General features: G+C 46.8%; 1 protein-coding gene across 4 annotated transcripts in view; it reads left to right on the forward strand.

The window, feature by feature from the left end:
• Positions 1–17,534: 17,534 nt before the first annotated feature.
• Positions 17,535–20,128, forward strand: part of PTPRM (protein tyrosine phosphatase receptor type M) — a 657,213-nt gene continuing 654,619 nt past the window's right edge. For all 4 annotated transcript variants that reach the window (XM_069568623.1, XM_069568625.1, XM_069568624.1 and 1 more), the window contains exon 1: positions 17,535–18,205. In XM_069568623.1, coding sequence (XP_069424724.1) covers positions 18,133–18,205 — 73 coding nt within the window. In that variant the 5' untranslated portion in view covers positions 17,535–18,132. The remainder of the gene's footprint in view (positions 18,206–20,128) is intronic.

A 20,128-nucleotide genomic window follows, 5' to 3' on the forward strand; every position in this document is an offset into this window, starting at 1 on the left:
GATCTGCTGACATTCCTTCAGGATTCAGCCAGGCCCCAGGCGAGGCCAGCCTCTGGACTACAAGTTCTTTTAGCCTTTAAACTCCCCTTTTGCTTAACACAGATTTTTTTTTTTTTTTTAGTCTACAAATAGACCAATATAAATTTTGTCTCCACTATTAGGATACATCTTCTGAAATAGTATCTCAGATTGGTCCCATTTCATAATCTAGGGGATTGGAAATTTTCTACTCGAAGCTGATGCTTTGGAATACTCTTGTGTGCATTTTATGATCAAAGGTAGAATCAAGTTGTTTCTGAGAACTCTTGGTAGCTTCTGTTTTGCTTTTTCCATTGTCCAGAGATGTTTCTTATCCCCTCCTTCTGTGCTGTTTTTCTTTCCACTTCACCTGACTCTCACTCTATTTCTTTTCCTTTCTCACTTCAAAGGTTTCCTAATTGAAATGTGCTGAAGCAATTGAAATGTGGTTCCTTGGCGAATTTCTGCCAGACACCATAACCTTTGGACCTGCTAGCGTCTTGCTGTGAGAAGAGACAGTGTATATTGATGGAAGCTTAGAAAAAAGAATCATAAGAAAGTTCACACTGGTAAAGTTCTCCTATGAAGAGAAAGTAAGAGAAAAGAGTTAAGTTGAAAAAATGGGCAATGATCTGTCAACAATTAAAATATTTGGTATAAAATATTCTGAGTGTATAAAGTGAAATACATGTCACAGATACAGAAATGTGAGGCTATGAAACAAAGTAGATTTCAAGATCTAATTTCAAGAAGGTGGCTTTCATAAAAGTGTTTTATAGTGTTTCTACTAACAAGGTGGAAAAATCTGGGCTGAACAGCTGAATACCTGTTGGGTGTATGGCCAGGTGAAAATTAGATTGAAGGGAGTGATGACCCATGTTTATCCAGAGGGAGGTCTTTGAAATATTTGCCAAAGGCTGTCTTTCATCTGATGTGTTTATTAGTAACTTCAATCAGGCCAGAATGACATGTTTGTCAAATTCAAGTATGACATGAGCTGGAACAGACAGAGATGAATATACTGAGTGATAGAATCTAAAATGAATCCCCTCAAGCTGGATCTAAATCTAATGAAACCAAAGTTAAATGGCTTCTATATTAGGTTCACATTCAAGTTTACAAACTCAAGATGAGGGAACTATGGCTTAGCTGCACTTTAAGGGGAAAAAAAGTTATTTTTGGTTAACAGCTAGATCAACATGAGCCAAAAATGTTTTCAAGTTGCCAGAAGAGTTCACTGAATCTTGGTTGTCTGGTGACCAACAAAATCCAGAACCAGGGAGATAACCAGGACCCTCAACCCAAAGCAGTTGCTATGCTTGCAGTAAGAACCAGGTAAACTTGTTTTGGTCCAAAGGACAGGATCCAGGTGATCAATGACAGGAGACCATGTGACCTGAGGAAGTATTGCAAGGACGCTTAGTGAGAAAAATTAAAATTCCTAAGTCTTAAGGATGTGTCTTTAACATTTTAAATGATACAAAGTCCCAGGCTCTATTCTGAGAAATTTAGACTCGGTAGTTAAGAAGGAGACTTCAGTAATTTATCTTTTTACAGACCTCTCCAAGTGATGATCAGACAGATTAATTTTTTTTTTCTTTTGGCCATGCCATGCAACCTGTGGGATCCTAGCTCCCCGACCAGGAATGGAACCCACACCCACTGTATTGGAAGCACGAAGTCTTAACCACTGGACTGTCAGGGAAGTCCCGAAGACAGATTAATTTTTAAAACACAGATTTTAGATCCCAGAGCAGCTTCCAACATATTTTATATGCCTGAGAATGTTTTCTTTTCAAATTGTACATATCTTTTAAAGTATTGCTTAAAATTGACCCATCCTCAAACATATATTATGTGTTTATCCTTTGCTAGATATCAGAGTTGGGTGACACAGGAGTAAACTGCTGCTCTCAACTCAGCTTAGCTCCCAAGTTCAACCACATCAGGAGCTTTGGGAAATGTCCCACCCCCACCTTCAGCCACAGGGGCTGTAATTACAGGGAGGACCTGGGAGTCTCATTCCCTGATGCATTGCCTGTGACGCTCAACAAGCCCTTTCTTTTGCTCCGGAATTCTGTCTTTTATAAATTGACGTTTTATTTCAGGGACTGCTAGGGAAGGGATGATGTAGGCAGAAACAAAGGCTAAAAAGATGAACCGACGCCTGTGGGCTAATCAGTTATGATTTTGTCTCTCCAGACGTGCGGGAGGTACCCCACCCTCTGCACATCTGCCTGTGATACAGGAGCCCCTGGGGAACCAGACCCATCATTTGCGCCCATAACAGTTTCTCAGAATTTCGCCTGTGTCACCCCATTGCTGATTGTGTGCACTCAGCCAGGGACACGAGATCTCCTATAACTGTGGGATTCTGTGTTTGAAAATAAAAGTCACATTGAGTGTTTCAGACTTTTGTGAAACCTTCCTGGCAGCCTTATTAATTTACTCTTATTTTGGTACTCACTGTTCTTTCTGTCTGGGTGGTTATTTTAAAATGGGAAAGGAACCTAAATTAGTATTATACATTTTAAGGCATATATTTGCATCCGTCATGAACTTTAATTTATACTTCGGCCAAATAATTTTAACAGTTGCTATAAAATCAGTTATTTAATAATAGTTTTTACTACCATAGTGAATGCAGCAGTAGACAAGCTTAATAGCCTCGTGTCCACAACAAATTTCCAGCTATTACATTTACATCCCCCACGCCTTTGACAACTCCATGGACCAGTCAAATTCCCACTGATTGCATTATTTGAATCTTGCTAAAATCTAGTTCACCATGTGCTCACAGTAGTTTTTTAGTGAATACATCTGTTTTTCCAACCTCAATCTCTTTTGCTTTCTCCGATTTACATCATTATAAAAACGACTGTTATTTTCAATAGAATAATTTTCTGTAATCATACATGTACCCCTTCATAGGACATCTGCAATTCAGTTCTAAGGCACAAAGAAGAAAATGTGCATAAACGAACTACATTTAATATTTATACATGTAGTAGTAAACATAAGAGGAAATTTCAAGGGGGTTAAAAAAAAGCATATTTTAGACATATGCCAAGGTAGTTAAGGAAGAAAATTTAAATTGGGCAATTGGAAGTGTAAAATTAAAAAGGATAAAAATATAACACTAACTTGATCTCTCTTTTTGGCAACTTGCTTTTTAAAATTATGTTCATTTTCTTAAAAGTACAATTATGAATTTTAGTTCCTTAAACTTGAGGTAACGTTGATTATCTGAGTTTAAGAAACTCTAAAGCTATCTAATCTGATTAAGTTAAATATGAATTTATCTAACTTGTCTTTGTGCATGAGTACTCAGCTGCTTCAGTCGTGTCCGACCATTTTCGACCTGTGGACTGTAGCCTACCAGGCTCCTCTGTCCATGGGATTCTCCAGGCAAAAACACTGGAGTGGGTTGCCATGCCTTCCTCCAGGCAGTCTTCCCAACCCAGGGACTGAACCCACATCTCCTGAGTCTCTTGCATTGGGGAAATTCTAACTTATCTTTGTATCAACCTCAACTAATAAGACTTGTTTTTTTTGCTGGCTTAATTTTCTATTTATCTAATTTATATTACCAATTCATTCCAAACTCTACCTACAAATATGTAAATCTCCTCCCAGTATGTTTAAAGATGGTGAAGCACAGAAAAGCCTGGTGTGCTGCAGTCCATGGGGTAGCAAAGTGTTGGACGTGAGCTGTCGACAGAACAACAGCAGTATTTTATTAATTTCATCTTCTTGCAGACATTCCTCTTGGACTCTTGACTTTGCTCATCCTTCTCTGGATCTTCTACACAGATGTTCTCATGTGATCTCCTGATGCTTTAATCCTGAGAAGTCTGTCTTTGTCTGTTGCTTCTCTTGTTCCCCGATTCTATGCTTTTTAAATTATTGGTTTGCTTATCTGTCGGCAGTTTCCTCAGAAGGAGTTAATTTTTTCTGAAGCTTTGCATACTCAAGTATGTTTTTCTTTCGACCTCATAGTTTACTGCAGCATGGCAGAGAACGCAATTCCAAATAGGAAATAATTCGCTTTCGGAATGTTGACAGCTCTGCTCTGTTGCTTTCCAGCTTCCTGAGCGCTACTGAGAAGCTGAAGTCATTCTGCTTCAGTGGTCCCTTTTCTGAAGCCATTTCTTCCTGTCTGGAAGCTTGTGGGGGTATTTTCTTGATCCCATTGTTCTGAAATTTCACAGTAATATGCTGTGGTTTGGATCAATTTTCCTCGATTATGCTGTACACTCAAAGAATACTTTCAATCTGGAGGAACTTCTTTCCTGGGAAATTTTCTTGGTTTATTTCCTGATTATTTCTTTCCTACTGTTTTTCTTTTCCTTTAGAGCTTCATTTTCTGGAAAATAACTATTCCTGGCCTAATCTTCTGATTTTCTCATCTTTTCTCCTATCTCTCATCTCCTTGTCTTTTTGTTTTACTTTGATGGAAATGAAATTTGTTTTACTTTAATGAATAAAATCATCAGTTTTATTTTTCATCCTTTCTACTGAATCTTTCATTTCTGCTATTATATTTTTTATTTCTCAGAGTTCATTTTTATTCTCTAGATATTCTTTCTCTACAGCATCCTGTTCTTACATAAAAGAAGTGCTATCTCATTGCCCCAGGGATGTTATTCATAGAATTTTTTTTTTTTTTTTCTCAGCCACATCAGACCAAAGCATGTGGGATCATTCCCTACCAGGGATCAAACCTGTGCCCCTTGCCTTGAGAGCATGGAGTCTTAACCACCAGATTACCGTGGAAGTCATGATAGATTTTTTTTTTTTGGTAGATTTCATGTCTCTGTCCCATACCTGGGTTATTTTTCTCATTATTATGAGTGGGTTTCTTAGTCGAGGTTTTCCCCTATTTGCTGGTGTTTTCTACTCATTTTTAAAACTGGGGTTTTATCTTATGATCGTTAAGTTATACCTCAGTAGAGCTCTAAACAGATAAAAGAGAAACAATGGGGTATTAGGATGCTGAGGGGAAGTTCCAAGCTCGTGTGTGAGGCTTGTCAAGTTCAGTGAGCCCCTGGTTGGTTTCACTGGACAATTTCAATGTCAGATTCTAGGGTGTGTCTCCTGGGCTGGTCAGACTGTTCAGAGAAGAGCATCCCCTCTGGAGGGTAAAAGCCTGGTCATCAAGGGTCCTAGGAGCTGAGTGGGGAAAAATGGTTTCTGTGTTTCAAAATTCATAATTTACACTGTTCCTTAAACTCCATTTTCAGCCTGGGACTCCCAACCTCAGCGGTGCTGGATGCCGTCAGGCAGTGTCACCTCCTGTCACCACCTTGCCTGAGCCTGACCCTCCAGTCTTCCTCCAGAACCGACGAGAGGCCGTCACCTGGGTGAACAGACAAAGGATGGTTTGATTGAGAGGGTTGTTACTATAGTTGAGCAAACTTTTAACCAATCCATCTGCTTGCAGCCCACCTAGACCCCTGCTTCCTAAATCCTTTGGGACTTCAGGTCCTTCTCGAATTTCTTAAATGCCGTGGTAGTGTTTGTTTGTCCTTGCTCTACTGGGTAGATTGTCATTCTTCCTTCCGCTTTTCCATTTTCAAAATTTTGTTGCCCTTGCACCCCTCCATTTATCGTCCTTGTGATTTACTTCTTTCCCCCAACCTTATCCCTTTTAAAAAAGATTTCCATATTTTATTCTCAAGTCTTATTTTAAGTGATGCTAATTACAGCGTTTGAAGGGGAGGATCTAATTCCATACAAAACGGAAGACGCTAAAATGTGCCCATTAAACTGCTAAAAAATAAACTGATGGTGAGAATACAACAGAAGTCCAATTTAGATTCTGCATGTTGTCACCACATGATTATCATTATTTGGGCTTTCAGGAGGAGGCAAAGGTGCATGGGTGGGTTCAATACACTAATTTTAACCCAGAGTGGTGATGAATTTCTGGGTCTTTCTGCCTTCAGTATTTTTTCCTGTAACAGGGGGATAAAGACAGGCTCATGATGCTATTTATAAGATATAATCATTTCATCTGTGTACCACTTTATGCTGTACAAAGGGTTTTACATACATCTCCTTTCATCCTCCTGATACATTTGTAAGTCAGTTGGGGAAGGTACTGTGAGTCCTTTTACTCCTGTAAACTGAACATCACGGAGGTTCCTGTGCTGGAGGCCACATGCCAGCCAGGGGTGGAGGTGGAAACGCGGTGCTTCTGGGGGCCTGGGGGCCTGATGGAGCTATTTGAACAGAACAGATGACAAGGAGAGCATGAGAGCTGATTCTGGAAGCTGCTTGAATGTCTACATAATTTGGAAAAAATGAGCGTATTAGGCAGGGATAAAAGACCTCAGTTTCTACCAAGCAAATGGCTAAAAAAAAAAAAAAAAAAAAAATTCCAGGTAAACCTATGGTTAGGGAGACAGAATGAAACCCAGAAATTTAATCAAGATTTCAAGAGACCGAATTAGATTCCCTGGTACGGACGTGTATGACACAAGCCATTATCTCAGCACAAAGCCCTGTTTCTTAAGGTTAAATACTGATGTTCTTATCTTGGATGTCCTCTGGGAATCTTATTACTCTCATGGCTATTCTTCTATATTAAAGGAGCACAGAAACACAGAAGGCAGCACACAGTATCTGCAATCACCATCTACAAGCATCTCTCTTCTCTGTGGAGCTGTGCGGCCCATTTGGAAGAAATATACTAGAAACCTTGGGACTTATCGTCCTTTGTTTCATCCTAATTCTGTCATGTTTATCTTTAGCCTCTATTTAATCAATTAACAAATAGCCATGGAGTCCCTTGGCAGGGCGCCCTAGAGAAGATACAAAGAGGGAAGAGGCGGTCTCCACCCTGGAGAAGTTATTGGTTTTGATGGAGTAAGACATCACATCATAGCAGTGAGGTCCGGGTCTCAAATCTTACCGAAATAAGGGATACTCACATTGTGTCACAGTATGTCACTCAAAATAATTCATTCATTGAACACAATCCAGCTACTTTCCTGGGCAGCTACTGAGTGATGCTGGCTGACCTGGTGGGATTAGGGGTGTGTTGGATTTGGGATTTCAACAAGAGGCATGCCATCTTCTTAGACCATCCTCTGAAATTGGGCCATTGATCCACTGTTGTTGGGCAACTCTGCCATGATGTCCAGCCTCTTGGTTCTGCTCTCATGCACTTTTTTCTTCCAGTGTTTCACTGTGGCAGGAAGAGGGTGGCTCTCTGCCTTCTGTTCTCTTTGACTTGGACTCTCAAGTACAACCTCCTCCCTCCCAAGAGGACCGCATCCTACCCTCATAACAGAGGACATAATTGGGTACCACAGGAAGGGAGAAAACTCTGCTTGTTAAGAATATTAAAAAAAAAATTATCCCTCGTACCCTGCCCTTTGAATTAAGCATCATGAAGGAAATACACAGAGTACAAAAAAAGAGGATAAGAGGTGAGACCTGGATTCATTCACTAGAGAATTCCTTCCCCAGGAGAAGGCACTCACTGCAAACTGAAGGATGAGAAAAAACCAACATGAAGATGTATGTTTACAGGCAGAGAGAACCATAAATTAGGTCCAACAGAATAGTAAGTCACGTTTGATAAGTTGGTAATGAGAGAGGACAAGCAGGTGGGAGGTGAGCTGGGTCTTCTGGGTGTCCCCAGGGATAGCTCCTCCTTCATGGATCACAGCCTTGCTGTGGTGAAGGAGCTTGCTGGGAATAACTCTTGAGAGTCCTTTAGACAGCAAGGAGATCAAAATAGTCAATCCAAAAGGAAATCAACCCTGAATATTGAGTGGAGGGACTGATGCTGAAGCTGAAGCTCCAGTATTTTGGCCACCTGATGGGAAGAGCCAACTCATTGGAAAAGACCCCGATGCTAGGAAAGATTGAAGATAAAAGGAGAAGGGGGCAGTAGAAGATGAGATGGTTAGATAGCATCACCAATTTAGTGGACGTGAATTCAAGCAAAGTCCAGGAGACAGTGGAGGACAGGGGAGCCTGGCGCACTGCAGTCCCCAGGGTTGCAAAGAGCTGAACAGGACTGCATGACTGAAAAACAGCAACAACTGAGATCAATTCACCCAACAACCATTCCCAGCCACCATTCCCCTGCCTTCCTCCATGGGAGAGGTAGGGAAACACGCCACTGAATGCCCCAGCACCGTGGGAGCAAGGCATGGCTGTAGGACATAATTTTTGCTGACAAGCTGTTGGAGACAGTCCTTTTGGGGACCTTCTCTTCCCATGTAAAAGTCAGAATGCCCCAAGAAGAAGTCATCTTGCCCCTTGCCATTTCTCTTCCTCCCTACCTGGAGGGCAGAAGGAAGCACTCACGTTTTTGCGAGGCTGAGGATGAGCAGTAAGACCAGTAAGACAGGAGAAACATAAGCCCTGGATGGTATGGTGATGGGGCTGCCCCATCTGGGCTGGTCACCTCCAGGAGAGAAACAGAATGGCGACTTTTCTTTTTTAAGATGTTCTGAGCAGTTTAATTCATAATTAAACTTGAACTCAGAGTTAATCCTCATAGGAACTTTAAAAAGTAACTACCTTTGTCATCCCAGTGTTTAGATGAGGAGGTTGAGGCATGGAAGGGTTGAACAGTTCACCCAAATGATTCATTCAGTCAGTGGAAAAAGCTGGACTTTAACCACAGGCAGTGGGCTCCTGCCTCCCACCCTTTGACCACTGGCTATGTGGTCAAGCATGCCAGTGCTGGCCGGGTTTTCTGTTTCTCACAGATGTGTGCAACCCTAACCTATCCATCCTTAAAGGATGAATAAAGTTTAGATGGGAATTTTCAGATGATCATATCAACAAATGTCGGCGCAGTATGTGCCAGAGGGCAAGTGAGACAACTATTTGAAGAATTTATGCTAGATAATGAATCAAAGGTGAAGACAGAAAATACAGCAGAGTGGAAAGACACATACCACAGATATCACTTACATGTGGAATCGAAAATATGGCACAAATATCTATGAAACAGAAACAGACTCACAAACATTGAGAACAGATGGTGGTTGCCAAGGGGAAGGGGTGATGAGGGAGGGATGGATGAGGGAGTTTGGGATGAGCACGGCTTCCCAGGTGGCTCAGTGGTTAAGAATCTGCCTGCAATGCAGGAAATCTGGCAGGAGCCACGGGTTCAACCCCTGGGTCAGGAAGATTCTCTGGAGAAGGAAATGGCAACCCACTCCAGTATTCTTGCCTGGGAAATCCTATGGACAGAAGAGCCTGGAGGGCCACAGTCCATAGGATTGTAAAGAGTCAGACATGACTTACTGACTGAGCACATAAATGCAAACTATTAAATATAGAATGATTAAACAAGAAGGTGCTACTGTATGGCACAGGAACTAATATCCTGGGATAAACCATAATGGAGGAGAATGAAAAAAGAATATATTAACATATGTGTCTGTGTATATATGCTGCTGCTGCTGCTAAGTCACTTCAGTCGTGTCCAACTCTGTGTGACCCCATAGACGGCAGCCCACCAGGCTCCCCCATCCCTGGGATTCTCTAGGCAAGAACACTGGAGTGGGTTGCCATTTCCTTCTCCAATGCATGAAAGTGAAAAGTGAAAGTGAAGATGCTCAGTCGTGTCTGACTCTTAGTAACCCCATGGACTGCAGCCCACCAGGCTCCTCCGTCCATGGGATTTTCCAGGCAAGAGTACTGGAGTGGGGTGCCATTGCCTTCTCCCTGTGTATATATATATGTATATAAAACTGAGGCACTTTGCTGTAACTGGATACTAACACAACACTGAAAATCAACTATACTTCAATAAAATAAGTTTTTACAAAAGAAAATATAGCAGGGTGATCAAGAAAGGACACTCTGGGTTATCTGTTTAACAACCACAGATCTACCAGCTATGACTAGCTATGGCCTAGTTATTAATACATCACAATATCTTTATTAGATCTAAGTCAGTCTGTCTTTAAGCCTCAGTTTCCTCATCTCTCAAATGGGCATAGTAATCAAACATGTCTTTTAGAGTTTCAGTCCCCTAGCAATATGCTTTGCTCATAGAAAGACGTCTGCAAATATAGTGAGATCCCCAAACATAGCGAGATAAATTCAAACGTTTTCCTCTACGGCTCGTCTCCTCCTCACAGTAATGACTGGAATCTTCAATTCAAAGTGCAACATTTGGAAACTTTAAAATATTAAAGATGAGGAGAAAGTAAAGACGATTTTTTCTTTGATGTTAGTAATGAAATATTTTTTTTTCCTTTTTCTTCATAGTCTAGTGAAAACCTGGCCTTATTACAGATCACAGGCCCCTGCCCACCATTGTTGCCGTAATTTAATCCGAGAGAGGACTCTGACATTGGCAGTATCATGTTTCTTAATAGTATTAGTCAAGCAGAGCTTGAAGGAAGGTACCCAGTGACTTCAAAGGATATTTTTAAGAAAGTGAAATAAGAAGGAAGTGAGAATCCATGGGAATGTCACTGGATACCATGGTTTCCACCCTGAGTTTTGGAAAAACCGCATAACCTCCAAACTGTGTTCTGAGAAAAACAGTTGTCTGGTACAAAGGCATGAGAAGTGATATAAAACGTTAGTTCAAAGCCTTTGGGGAAAAAAACGAGGAACCCAAAGACAGTCACTGTCTCCTTTAATGAACCCCCACATGGAGAGGGGCTGCTGCTTGGAGAGCTGGTGCCTTTGAACTGTGAGTCAGACAATGGGGTGCCCCCTCACGCCTTCCGACTGGGCTGAGCCCCCAGACTTCCTGAGAAGCGCCTGCGCAAAGCGTCTTCTCCCTGGACTCGTTGGGGACTTAAACAGAAGACGCAGAGGGTGACTGCACAGTGACTGCCAGTGGATCCTGATAAAATCCTCATAAATCAAATGTTTCTTCCTTTTTCTTTTTTCCATATTCAATGCAGCAGCTTGCAAATTACGGCTGATGTGTGTGTAGGAGGCTGTTACCTGCTTCGAACACGGCTCTCCCGCCCCGGGGGCAGGGCGCATAGGCCATTCTGGTCAAGGGGGTGCTTTTGTGTGGGTGTTGTTGCCCCTGGTCCGGGAGGCAGAGGAGAAGGGGGCGACAAGGATGAGATGCTTGGATGGCATCACCAACTCAATGGACCTGAGTTTGAGCAAGCTCCGGGAGATGTTGAAGGACATGGGAACCTAGTGTGATGCAGTCCATGGGGTCGCAAAGAGTCAGACATGACTGAGCAGCTGAACAACAACGACAGGAGGCAGAGGTAGATGGAAAGGGGACAGCATGGCCTGTTTCCGCACAGGCACCCTCCCTGTGCACCGGCCCCAGAGTCCAGCCTGTGCAGTGCAGGGAAGACCCCAGAAGCTGCATACAAGTTTGGACATGGCCTTAAAACCATGTTTTCTAGCATCTTGACATTACCATGCGGGGACTCCATGACTAAGCAGGGAACTTTTTGAGAATATCAATCTACCTAATCATTTTATCTAAAATCGGCAAGAGGAAAAAGCTCCACAGAAACATATTTTTATAAAAATAATGACCGATTTGCAAATTGTGAGCACCTAGTCCCAGCTAGTAAGATGAAATACAAGAGTTACATAGTAAACTGAAAGTTTAGTCACTGGGGGACTTTGTAAAGAACTCTCACCCACAATATTGTTGACACTCTTACAATGCAATAGGGTAGATGGAGCAGAAATTATTATTCTCATTTTTCAGAGTAGCACACGAGAAAGGACTGCCAGGATAAATCTCATGGTTTCCTTGGATGTGGCCTTGTGTTGGGTCTGGCAGCTGTTATAAACTCAATGTGCCCAAAAGAAGAGCTTGGAAGAAGAAAAAGAAGAGAAAAGACAGAAAGGAAACCCCGCTGAAGGTCATCCCATCTAAATGGCGTGTGCCTTCATGCTTATTCACTTCAGTGGTGTCCGACCCTTTGCGACCCCACGTACTGTAGCCCACCAGGCTCCTCTGTCCACGGGATTTCCCAGGCAAGAATACTGGAGTGGATAGCCATGCCCTCTTCCAGGGGATCTTCTCGACCCAGGGATCAAACCTGATTCCTGCATTGGCAGGTGGATTCTTTACCACTGAGCCACCAGGGAAGCTCCTGAAACCTATTACCTCTCGCCTTTTAATTAGGCCTAGAGAAGGAATTCCTGGGGCACCTAGTCCTAGTGGTTTAAGCCTTTATATGCAAGTGGCTTTGAACTCTGCTTGGAGGAGCCTTGCTTTTTTCTGGTGACAGGTTCTGGCCTCAGGCAGGATCTGAGCAACTTCAAAAGAGGGCACCTGCTCCATTCTTTCTTCTGTGCAGGTGTGAACTGGGCTTCACTGGTGAAAGTTTAAATGCCCCGGTTTCTTCTGGCCCCCGTGAACCGCTAATGATGTGGTTTTCATTTCCATCCCCTTCTCCCCGGTTTCATGTACACATATTCACAAGGTGAGTGAAGCTGTGAAGTCCTGGGCGAAAAATTCTATTTGCTCCCATCATGTCTGAGACTAAGCAGACTCTGACGGTGAGTGCGTGCACCGGGCAGAGATCTGCTTATCACTGGGTCCATGCTCCCCCTGCTATCTCACTGCTCAAGGCTTCTCCAGGTAGAGACAGGTGGGGCCCAGGGGTGGGCGGGGCAGAAACTGTGATGCACTCTGCACACTTAGGGCTTTGCTTCACCAGAGAGGTTTGTTCAGTGCCACTGACACACACAGAGCCTCCACCTGTAATACCATTTCTACAGGAAACGGAAGTTAATTTAAATCATACAGTTGGGACTCAATTAAGTTGGACTCCAAATTCCAAGCCAGCTCTGTCTCTAACTCCCTCTCTTTCCTCCTTCTCCTTTTCTTCCTTCTATCATGCCTCCTTCCTTCCTTTTGTTCTTCATTTTCTCAACCACAACACTATCTTTGATCAATGAAAGATAATACATCATATGAAACCTCTGCAAGGGGGCTTATTTATATTTTCCATTTATTATGTCAAAATATGCTTCCATGATCTCAATGTGTCTCTAAAAATGAGATTTAATGATTGCAGCAGAGCCTAGAGAAAAAACTGTGAGTAACAAAAACAGCGACAATCTTTTCCTTTTCTGCTGGGTCATGTTAGCTCCAATTAAGCCACCCTGGGAGGTATTTAAATGATCTTTTTGTCTATGGCTTTTCAGCAGGTGCTATACCTCTAGTGGATCAGGAAGTTTTCGCCTGTGCATGCAAGCTAAGTCACTTCTGTTGTGTCCCAATCTTTGTGACCCCATGGAGTGTGGCCCACTGGGCTCCTCTGTCCATGGGATTTTCTAGGCAAGGATACTGGAGGGGGTTGCCATGCCCTTCCTCCAAGGGAATCTTTCCGACCCAGGGGTCAAACCTGCATCTCTTATGTCTCCTGTATTGGCAGGCAAGTTCTTTACCACTAGGGCCAACTAAGAAGCCATTCTGCCTGTGGCTAACCTCAAAATTCAGCCTAACATTGAGGATAGGTAGGAATGGGTTGTGGTCAGATCAGTGTTTTTTAATTTACATTTTGACTTTCCTGGGGTTGGACAAGCGTCATAGGCTTACTGATGCCCAAAACACCACGGCAGTACAAATGATGGGCAGTGTGGGCTCCTGCCCTGGGCCTGGACCTTACAGGGTCCTGAGTATCAAAAAACAAACATATCATGGGGCCCGTGGTCATCTTTGTCACTAGGGACCTGATGATCAATGTTGAGAGACCATAAAGCATCCCCCTAAAGATCAAAGCTCAAAACCAGCTTTGCTCAGGCTCCAGAGAAATGCTTCCCCTTGGCTTTTGATCCCTGGTCTTGGAAGGGAAAGGCACTGTCAAGACTTCCAGGGTGGACTGCCACTGCCACGGCAGATGGACACACCTCGGTGTGTAGGTGATGTCACCGCAGAGCCACTTCCTTAAAGGAAAAGTCAAATCAATTAAAAATCAAAATCTTGGGACTTCCCTGGCTGTCCAGTAGCTCTTCTTTGTGGAGCAGTATAATTTGAAATCTAAGTTGGATGAAGAGGAATGTGACTACTCAGACCTCAGTCCTGGACAACAGAATTTTTGCCAGGATCCGGCCAAACCTATTGAAGTTCTGCATCGGGATTTGAGTCGAAACCAAAGGTAGGGACTTCCCTGGTGGTCCAGTGGCTGAGACTCTGTGCTCCCAGTGCAGGGGGCCTGGATTCCATCCCTGGTCGGGGAACGAGATCCCACATGCTGCAATTAAAAATCCCTCTGGCCCCAAAGAAGATGGAAGATCCTGAGTACCACAGAGAAGACCCGGTGCAGACAAATAAATAAAATATTTTTAAAAAGAAAAGGAATCTTCCCACAAATATAGGGAAGATTTTTAATTTTCAGATTTCAAGAATCTGAGGTAACATTTTTGACGAAAATATATCCTCAAGTTTGCAGAATTTGAGTACATGAATCCTTTCTCAGTGTTTTCCCAGGGAGCTTTCTATGATGATGAAACATTCCGTATCTCTGCTGTCCACATGTGGCTACTGAGGACTTGCAAGAACCACTAAGGAACAAAACCAGGCAAAATGTGGCTAGAAACCTTCCACACAGAACAACATAGCTTCCGATCATTGCTGTCACCAGAACACAAATTATATGATAATCTCCATGATGACAACATTTGAATGATTTTACTAAAATAAAGGGAAAATTATATTTATGAAATACTTAATAATGCATGAATTATGTATATCTTTATTACTGATCCATATAGCCAGCGATCAACAGGAAATCTAGATACATACAGTGATATATTCAGTTGTCTTTGATACTTTGCGAACTTTAGACATATGAAAACCAGAGGCCTTCTTTTTTCGTATTTATTTGGCTGCACTGACTCTTAGCTCTTTAGTTGCCATATGTGAGATCTAGTTCCCTGACCAGGGATCGAACCCTGCCCCCCTGCAGTGGAAGCCCAGAGTCTTAGCCATTGGACCACCAGGAAAGTCCCTCGAAATCTTTAGATATATGATAGGGGCTGGCTTTACAGCACCTAACTCTGACCAGCCATTCTGCAGATATCACTGCTGTTCCCAGAGAGACAGGAGTGTCATGTGATTGGATTAAAAAAAATCTTCTCTGCTTAGGGGGAAAAAAAAACAAGTGACAGGAAATATCCCACTGGTAGGACGCCTACAGCATCCTTCCTTAGAAGAAGTCAAGTCCGTTCTTTCTGATACAGGTTGTCCATCTGGGCTCAGTGCTGCTTTGGCCAGTTATCTGGAAGAGGGAGCGAATAATCAGTAGCAGTTAGAATGGCCAGGGATTGAGCTGCTGGCAAAAACCCCATCACTGTTTGCAATGTGGATTGAAGGCTAATAAGGGCAGAGTCGGCTTAACACTGTAATATTTGGAGATCAGAGATAATAGAAATTCACTGGGCCTCCCGCTGAGTTTTAAGTAACTAGGGGAAGGGACATGGCACTTTCAGGTTACCAGGGCAGCAGGACTGGGAGGCCCCTCAGGGCTTTTCTCTCCACTGCTGTGGGGACCCCTCTCTGTGTACCTGCCTCCCATGCCCCCATCCCCCCAGGCACCTAACACATCCTTGCCCCAGGGTGGGGTGCTCCATGTTTTCTCCTGGAAGTCACCAAGGGAGTGAGTCCTAGGGGCCCACAGTGGTAACCTGCTCATTCTCTACACTGACTTTTGCTGATTTTCCCCTTTGTCTTACTTTTTGTACTGTTTCCTAGGATTACTTTCTCAATAGAACCTAAGACCACTTACACTTAAATCCTTACCATCAGGCCTGTTCCTGGGGGAGCCCAGAGTTAAGACAGCCTCCTGCACAGAGAACAGTGCCTGGGAGATACATGCCTTCAGAGATCTTCGGACAAGTTCACATACTACTGTGCAAATGATATCCTATCCTAATATTAACATCTTCACTCAAAGAAATTACTCGGAAAGAAAATGACTAGATTGATGTCTCCCTCCTTATCTGGGTCCATTTCACATTTATTAACGTGACAACTCCATTGGAAAGCACCATAACCATTTTTAAAAAAAGCAAATTTGGGCTCCATCACAGTGCAGGCAGGACCTGGGTGCCAGGGAAAGCCCTGGGGACAGACTCTCACTGCTGATCCTCAGAGGTATGTGACTTGCCTGCTTCTCCAGACTTCAAATGCTATTTTGCAATCGAGATAAGATAAGTCTCAACAAGTACAGATTTGCAAGAAGAGGTTGGGTGATGTAATGTCCTTAAGAAGTAAATGATTAATACAGAGCCCCTGAAAAGGCACTTCTGATAAATAAGTGGAATATAATAAGTGGAATTGTGTAACATATAATATATAATATTATTATATAGGATATAATAAGTGGAATTCCACAAGAAAGAGGGGCTGTTGGCTGGGGCACAACAGGCAAAAGTCCAGTCCATCAGTTGGCCCTGGGCATGTGACAGCTATGACATATCCCTGTTTGTTGGTTCTAGGGTCCACTGGAGACCTCAGGGTCAAGGTGAGCGTGGGATCAACTCACCTTTTGGGCCTTTGTGAGGACCGGCTTGGGGTAGCCCCGGGTACACCTGACTGAGGGGTGTGTCCTCTTGCTGGAACAAGTGCTTCTCACCTGTAGTTACTTGGTTTCTAATTGAACCTCTACACAGGCCTTCTATTGTGTTCATATAGGTCTGGCGTCTACAGACGCTCGGTGCTGGCTCCCTGTGTCTATTCAGAGGAAAACAGAAATAGTTCTTCCCCCCGTCCCGTCCCCCCCTTTTCTTTTTGCAATCTTACAAAGTGAACCTCTTTACTGAAGCATTAGAAGCTTTTTTATCCACTTAATCAAATAGGCATTCCAGACCCCAAACGGTAAATTATATATTTCCAGACATCATTCGATTCACTCCCCACGCCTCCTCCTCCGGCGTTTCCCAACACTTTGCACCAGATACAGAAATCACAGGTTCCGTAGGTCCGACCCCTCGTTTCGGTGTGACCACCGCCTCCCGCCCACGGCCGGCGGCTCGCTCGGGGTCCCCCACCCCCCGACTCCGGGTCGGCGGGGACAACATGAAGCGGCCCGGTGCGTCCCGCTCGGCGGGTGCCGGGCTCCGGGGCGCGTGTGTCCCGCGCGGCCGCTGCGGGGTCTCGGTGCCCGCGGCCGCCGCTCTCCGCCTGGGCGCCTGCCAACTTCGAGTCGCGGAGAACCCGCAACCCTTCGCAGTGCCCCGGGTCTGCCGGCTCGCCCGGCCCGCAGCCGCCGGGAAGCGCCGTCCCGGGGACTCCCGGCCCCGCCGGCCCTGCCCGCCGACCCTGCCGTTCGGCGCCGGGATCGGAGCCGCCGTTTCTCCTGCCCCGCTCGCCAACTCCCGGCGGCCCGTGACCCGGGACAAACTTCTGGTCCAGGCGCGGCCCCGGAGCGGTCACCCTCCCGGAACCCTGCCGCGAAACCGGAGCCGGGGAGGGAGCGGGCGGGAGGGAGCGAGTGGCACCGCCCGGCCGCCGCTCCCGGCGCGGTGACGCCGTCCCCGCGGCCGCCCCCCGCCCGGCTCCCCCGGAGGCGCCGCGGCCGCCGAGCACCGAGTGCGGGCCGGCGGGGCCGGGCGCTCACGCCCTCTAGCGGGCCGCGGCGGCCGGGCGGCCGTGACGTGGGCGCTCCCTTCAGCCGGCCTGCGGGGCCCCGCCAGTCAGTCGGGGAGCAGGAGCCCCGCGCGCAGCCGGCGCGGGCTCGGCCATCGGCGCGCCGCCGCCCGGGGGCTGGCTCGGCTGCCCGCGCAGAGGCGGCGGGCGGGACGCGCGCGGCCTCGGCCCCGGCCCCGGCCCCGGGCACCGCGGCGCCGGAGGCTCGGGTCCCGAGCCCAGGAAGAAGAACCAAGCCAGCGCAGCCGCCGGCACGGAGGGCGGATTTTGGCTCCGCGGGCGCGCCCTCCGCTCCCTTTCGCAGCCGCGCCAGCTTCGAGCGGGGCCGGCGACAGGGCAGGGGGATCCTGGCCCCTCGCCCCCCGGCCCCGAGAGCCGCCGGAGTTGGGACTTCTGCAACTGTTGGCACTCGGAGCGTCTGATTCTGGTTTTGGCTGTTCACCCTCTTCTCGCCGCCTTGGAGGCACAGCTCCTGGCCGCCCTCCGCCCTCGCGCCCACCCAGCGCCGCCGGCGAGGGGCCAGGGGCGCACTCGGCACCATGAGCCGACTTGGGACTTGCCTGGTCACTTTGACCGGAGTTTTGCTAACTGCGGCGGGGGACTCGTTTTCAGGTAAGCGGGGCCTCGCTTGCAGGGGCCTGGGGCGCGCGGGCCGGAGGGGGGCTCTGGACACCGGCAGCTCCGGGGTGGGAGAGCCCGAGCGGCGGACGGCGAGGCCGGGCAGGGGGCACGGCGGGATGAGCACCGCGTCTTCCAGTCCCCGGCGCGGGAGCGGGGCTGGCGGGGAGGGTGGGCACCTAACGCTCGGGCCGGCCGAGCGGAGGAGCCCCGGGGGCTGGCCAGGGAGTCAGGCTCTCATCTCCGCCCCCGCCCCTCCGCGGCCTGGGCGCGTGTCCGCGAGGACGGCGCCACTCGGAGTCCCCGGTCGGCTCCGGGAGCAACAGCAGAAAACTTTGCCTGAAGTTGGGAGCTGCAGCCGCCGGCCGCCGGGCGTGGGCGCTGCGCGGTCCTTCTCGCCGCGAGCGGCTGCCGGGCCGGGTCGCCGTGCCCGCTGCGCCCGCGAGATCGGTGGACCCGGCGGCGGCGATCTCCAGTTCTCGGCCCTCCCGCCTCCGCCCAGCCCGCCGAGGCCGTGACCTCCGCTCGTACTGGCATTCAGGAGGCTGCCAGGGAGAGCCGAGGCGGCGGCCTCGCAGGTTCCAGCAGGGTGATCGGCGGCCCAGCGGCGGGAGGATCGGGCCCCAGGGTCCCGTCAACCGCGGCTCTGGCCCGCCGGGCTCTTACTCCGCACCTCTGGCCCCCGGAGCACCCGGCTAGGGGCAGCGGTCACCCCGCCCCGCGGCCCGCGGCCGGGGGTGGGCAGGAAAGGGAGTGCGGGGAGGTGCCCGCTGCGAGCCTGCAGTCGGAGCCCGGAGAGCTCCGTGTGGGAGGACGCGTGGCCGGGAGTTGGGGGTCAGGAGGGGCGCGAACCCCGCCTGGTATTACCTGCAGCACACACGTGGATGGACAGCCAACGCTTGCACACCTGCACACTTGTACACTTTCTCGCGTGTGTGTCAGTTTCATTAAGGTCTACGTAGAATGGTGGAACTGGGCTTTTCTTCCTTTTAATAAAAAGCCTGTTATTTGGCCTTGAACTTGGGCTCCAAAATAGGTTTCTGTGTTTATTCGGGAGGAATGAGTAAGTTGAATTTTTCTTTTTTTTTAATTTGATGAGGGAGAATTTCACTGGTGGTAAAACACATATTTTAAAACGTTGGAGACTTTTCCGTCTGGCCTTCCGACCGGTGGAAACTTACATCTTTACTTCCTGGAGCCTGGGGGACACGCAGGCGCAGAGGCCATGCCCTGTGTTGCTGAGCCCCGAGACCCTTGACCACAGTTGGACTCCAAGGAAGCCCAGCGTGGAATTGGCTGCTCGCTGTGTGCTGTCAGTTTCAATGCAGAAACACCCTTTCCCGAAGTTTAATATGCCCTTCACTGTGTGGTAATTGCACGTGCGCCAGAGGACTTAACAAAACGATCCACTGCCGTCTGCTATAAAATTGATGCCGATTTTGGCCTGCGTTCTTTTTTACTGGTGAGTTACGGAGTAGACTCGCTAGTTTTAGAGCCTTGTAACTCATTAGTGTTAGAAGCCAAGGATGAGGGCCTCAGTGATGGTTTTCTCTTTATTAAGATCCATAGCTCCCTGCCTGGGATTTGTTTCAAGTTAAGATGCGTGAGAAAGCGTTTGGATGGATTTTCAAGAAATGGGTAAGGGATTGGGGTGGAGGTGGGGAACAAATATTTATGTAGCTTATTTAAATGATCAGTTTCTCATCATTAAAAGGAACTTCAACCTAAGTAGTACTGACCTGTGTCCTTGTTAATGCTTATGTAAATTAATAGTCAAACCAAAAGAGACTTTGCTTTTACTAAATTTTATCCAGATTTTTCTTTCAGAGGAAGTACATCATTCTATTTGTTTGTTACTCTACCAGTAATTAAACTGTGCCTTCATTTTTTTTTTTTTTAATTTGGAAAGCCAGAGTT

This window comes from Ovis canadensis, chromosome 23 (assembly GCF_042477335.2).
Source record: "Ovis canadensis isolate MfBH-ARS-UI-01 breed Bighorn chromosome 23, ARS-UI_OviCan_v2, whole genome shotgun sequence".
Taxonomy (NCBI): domain Eukaryota; kingdom Metazoa; phylum Chordata; class Mammalia; order Artiodactyla; family Bovidae; genus Ovis; species Ovis canadensis.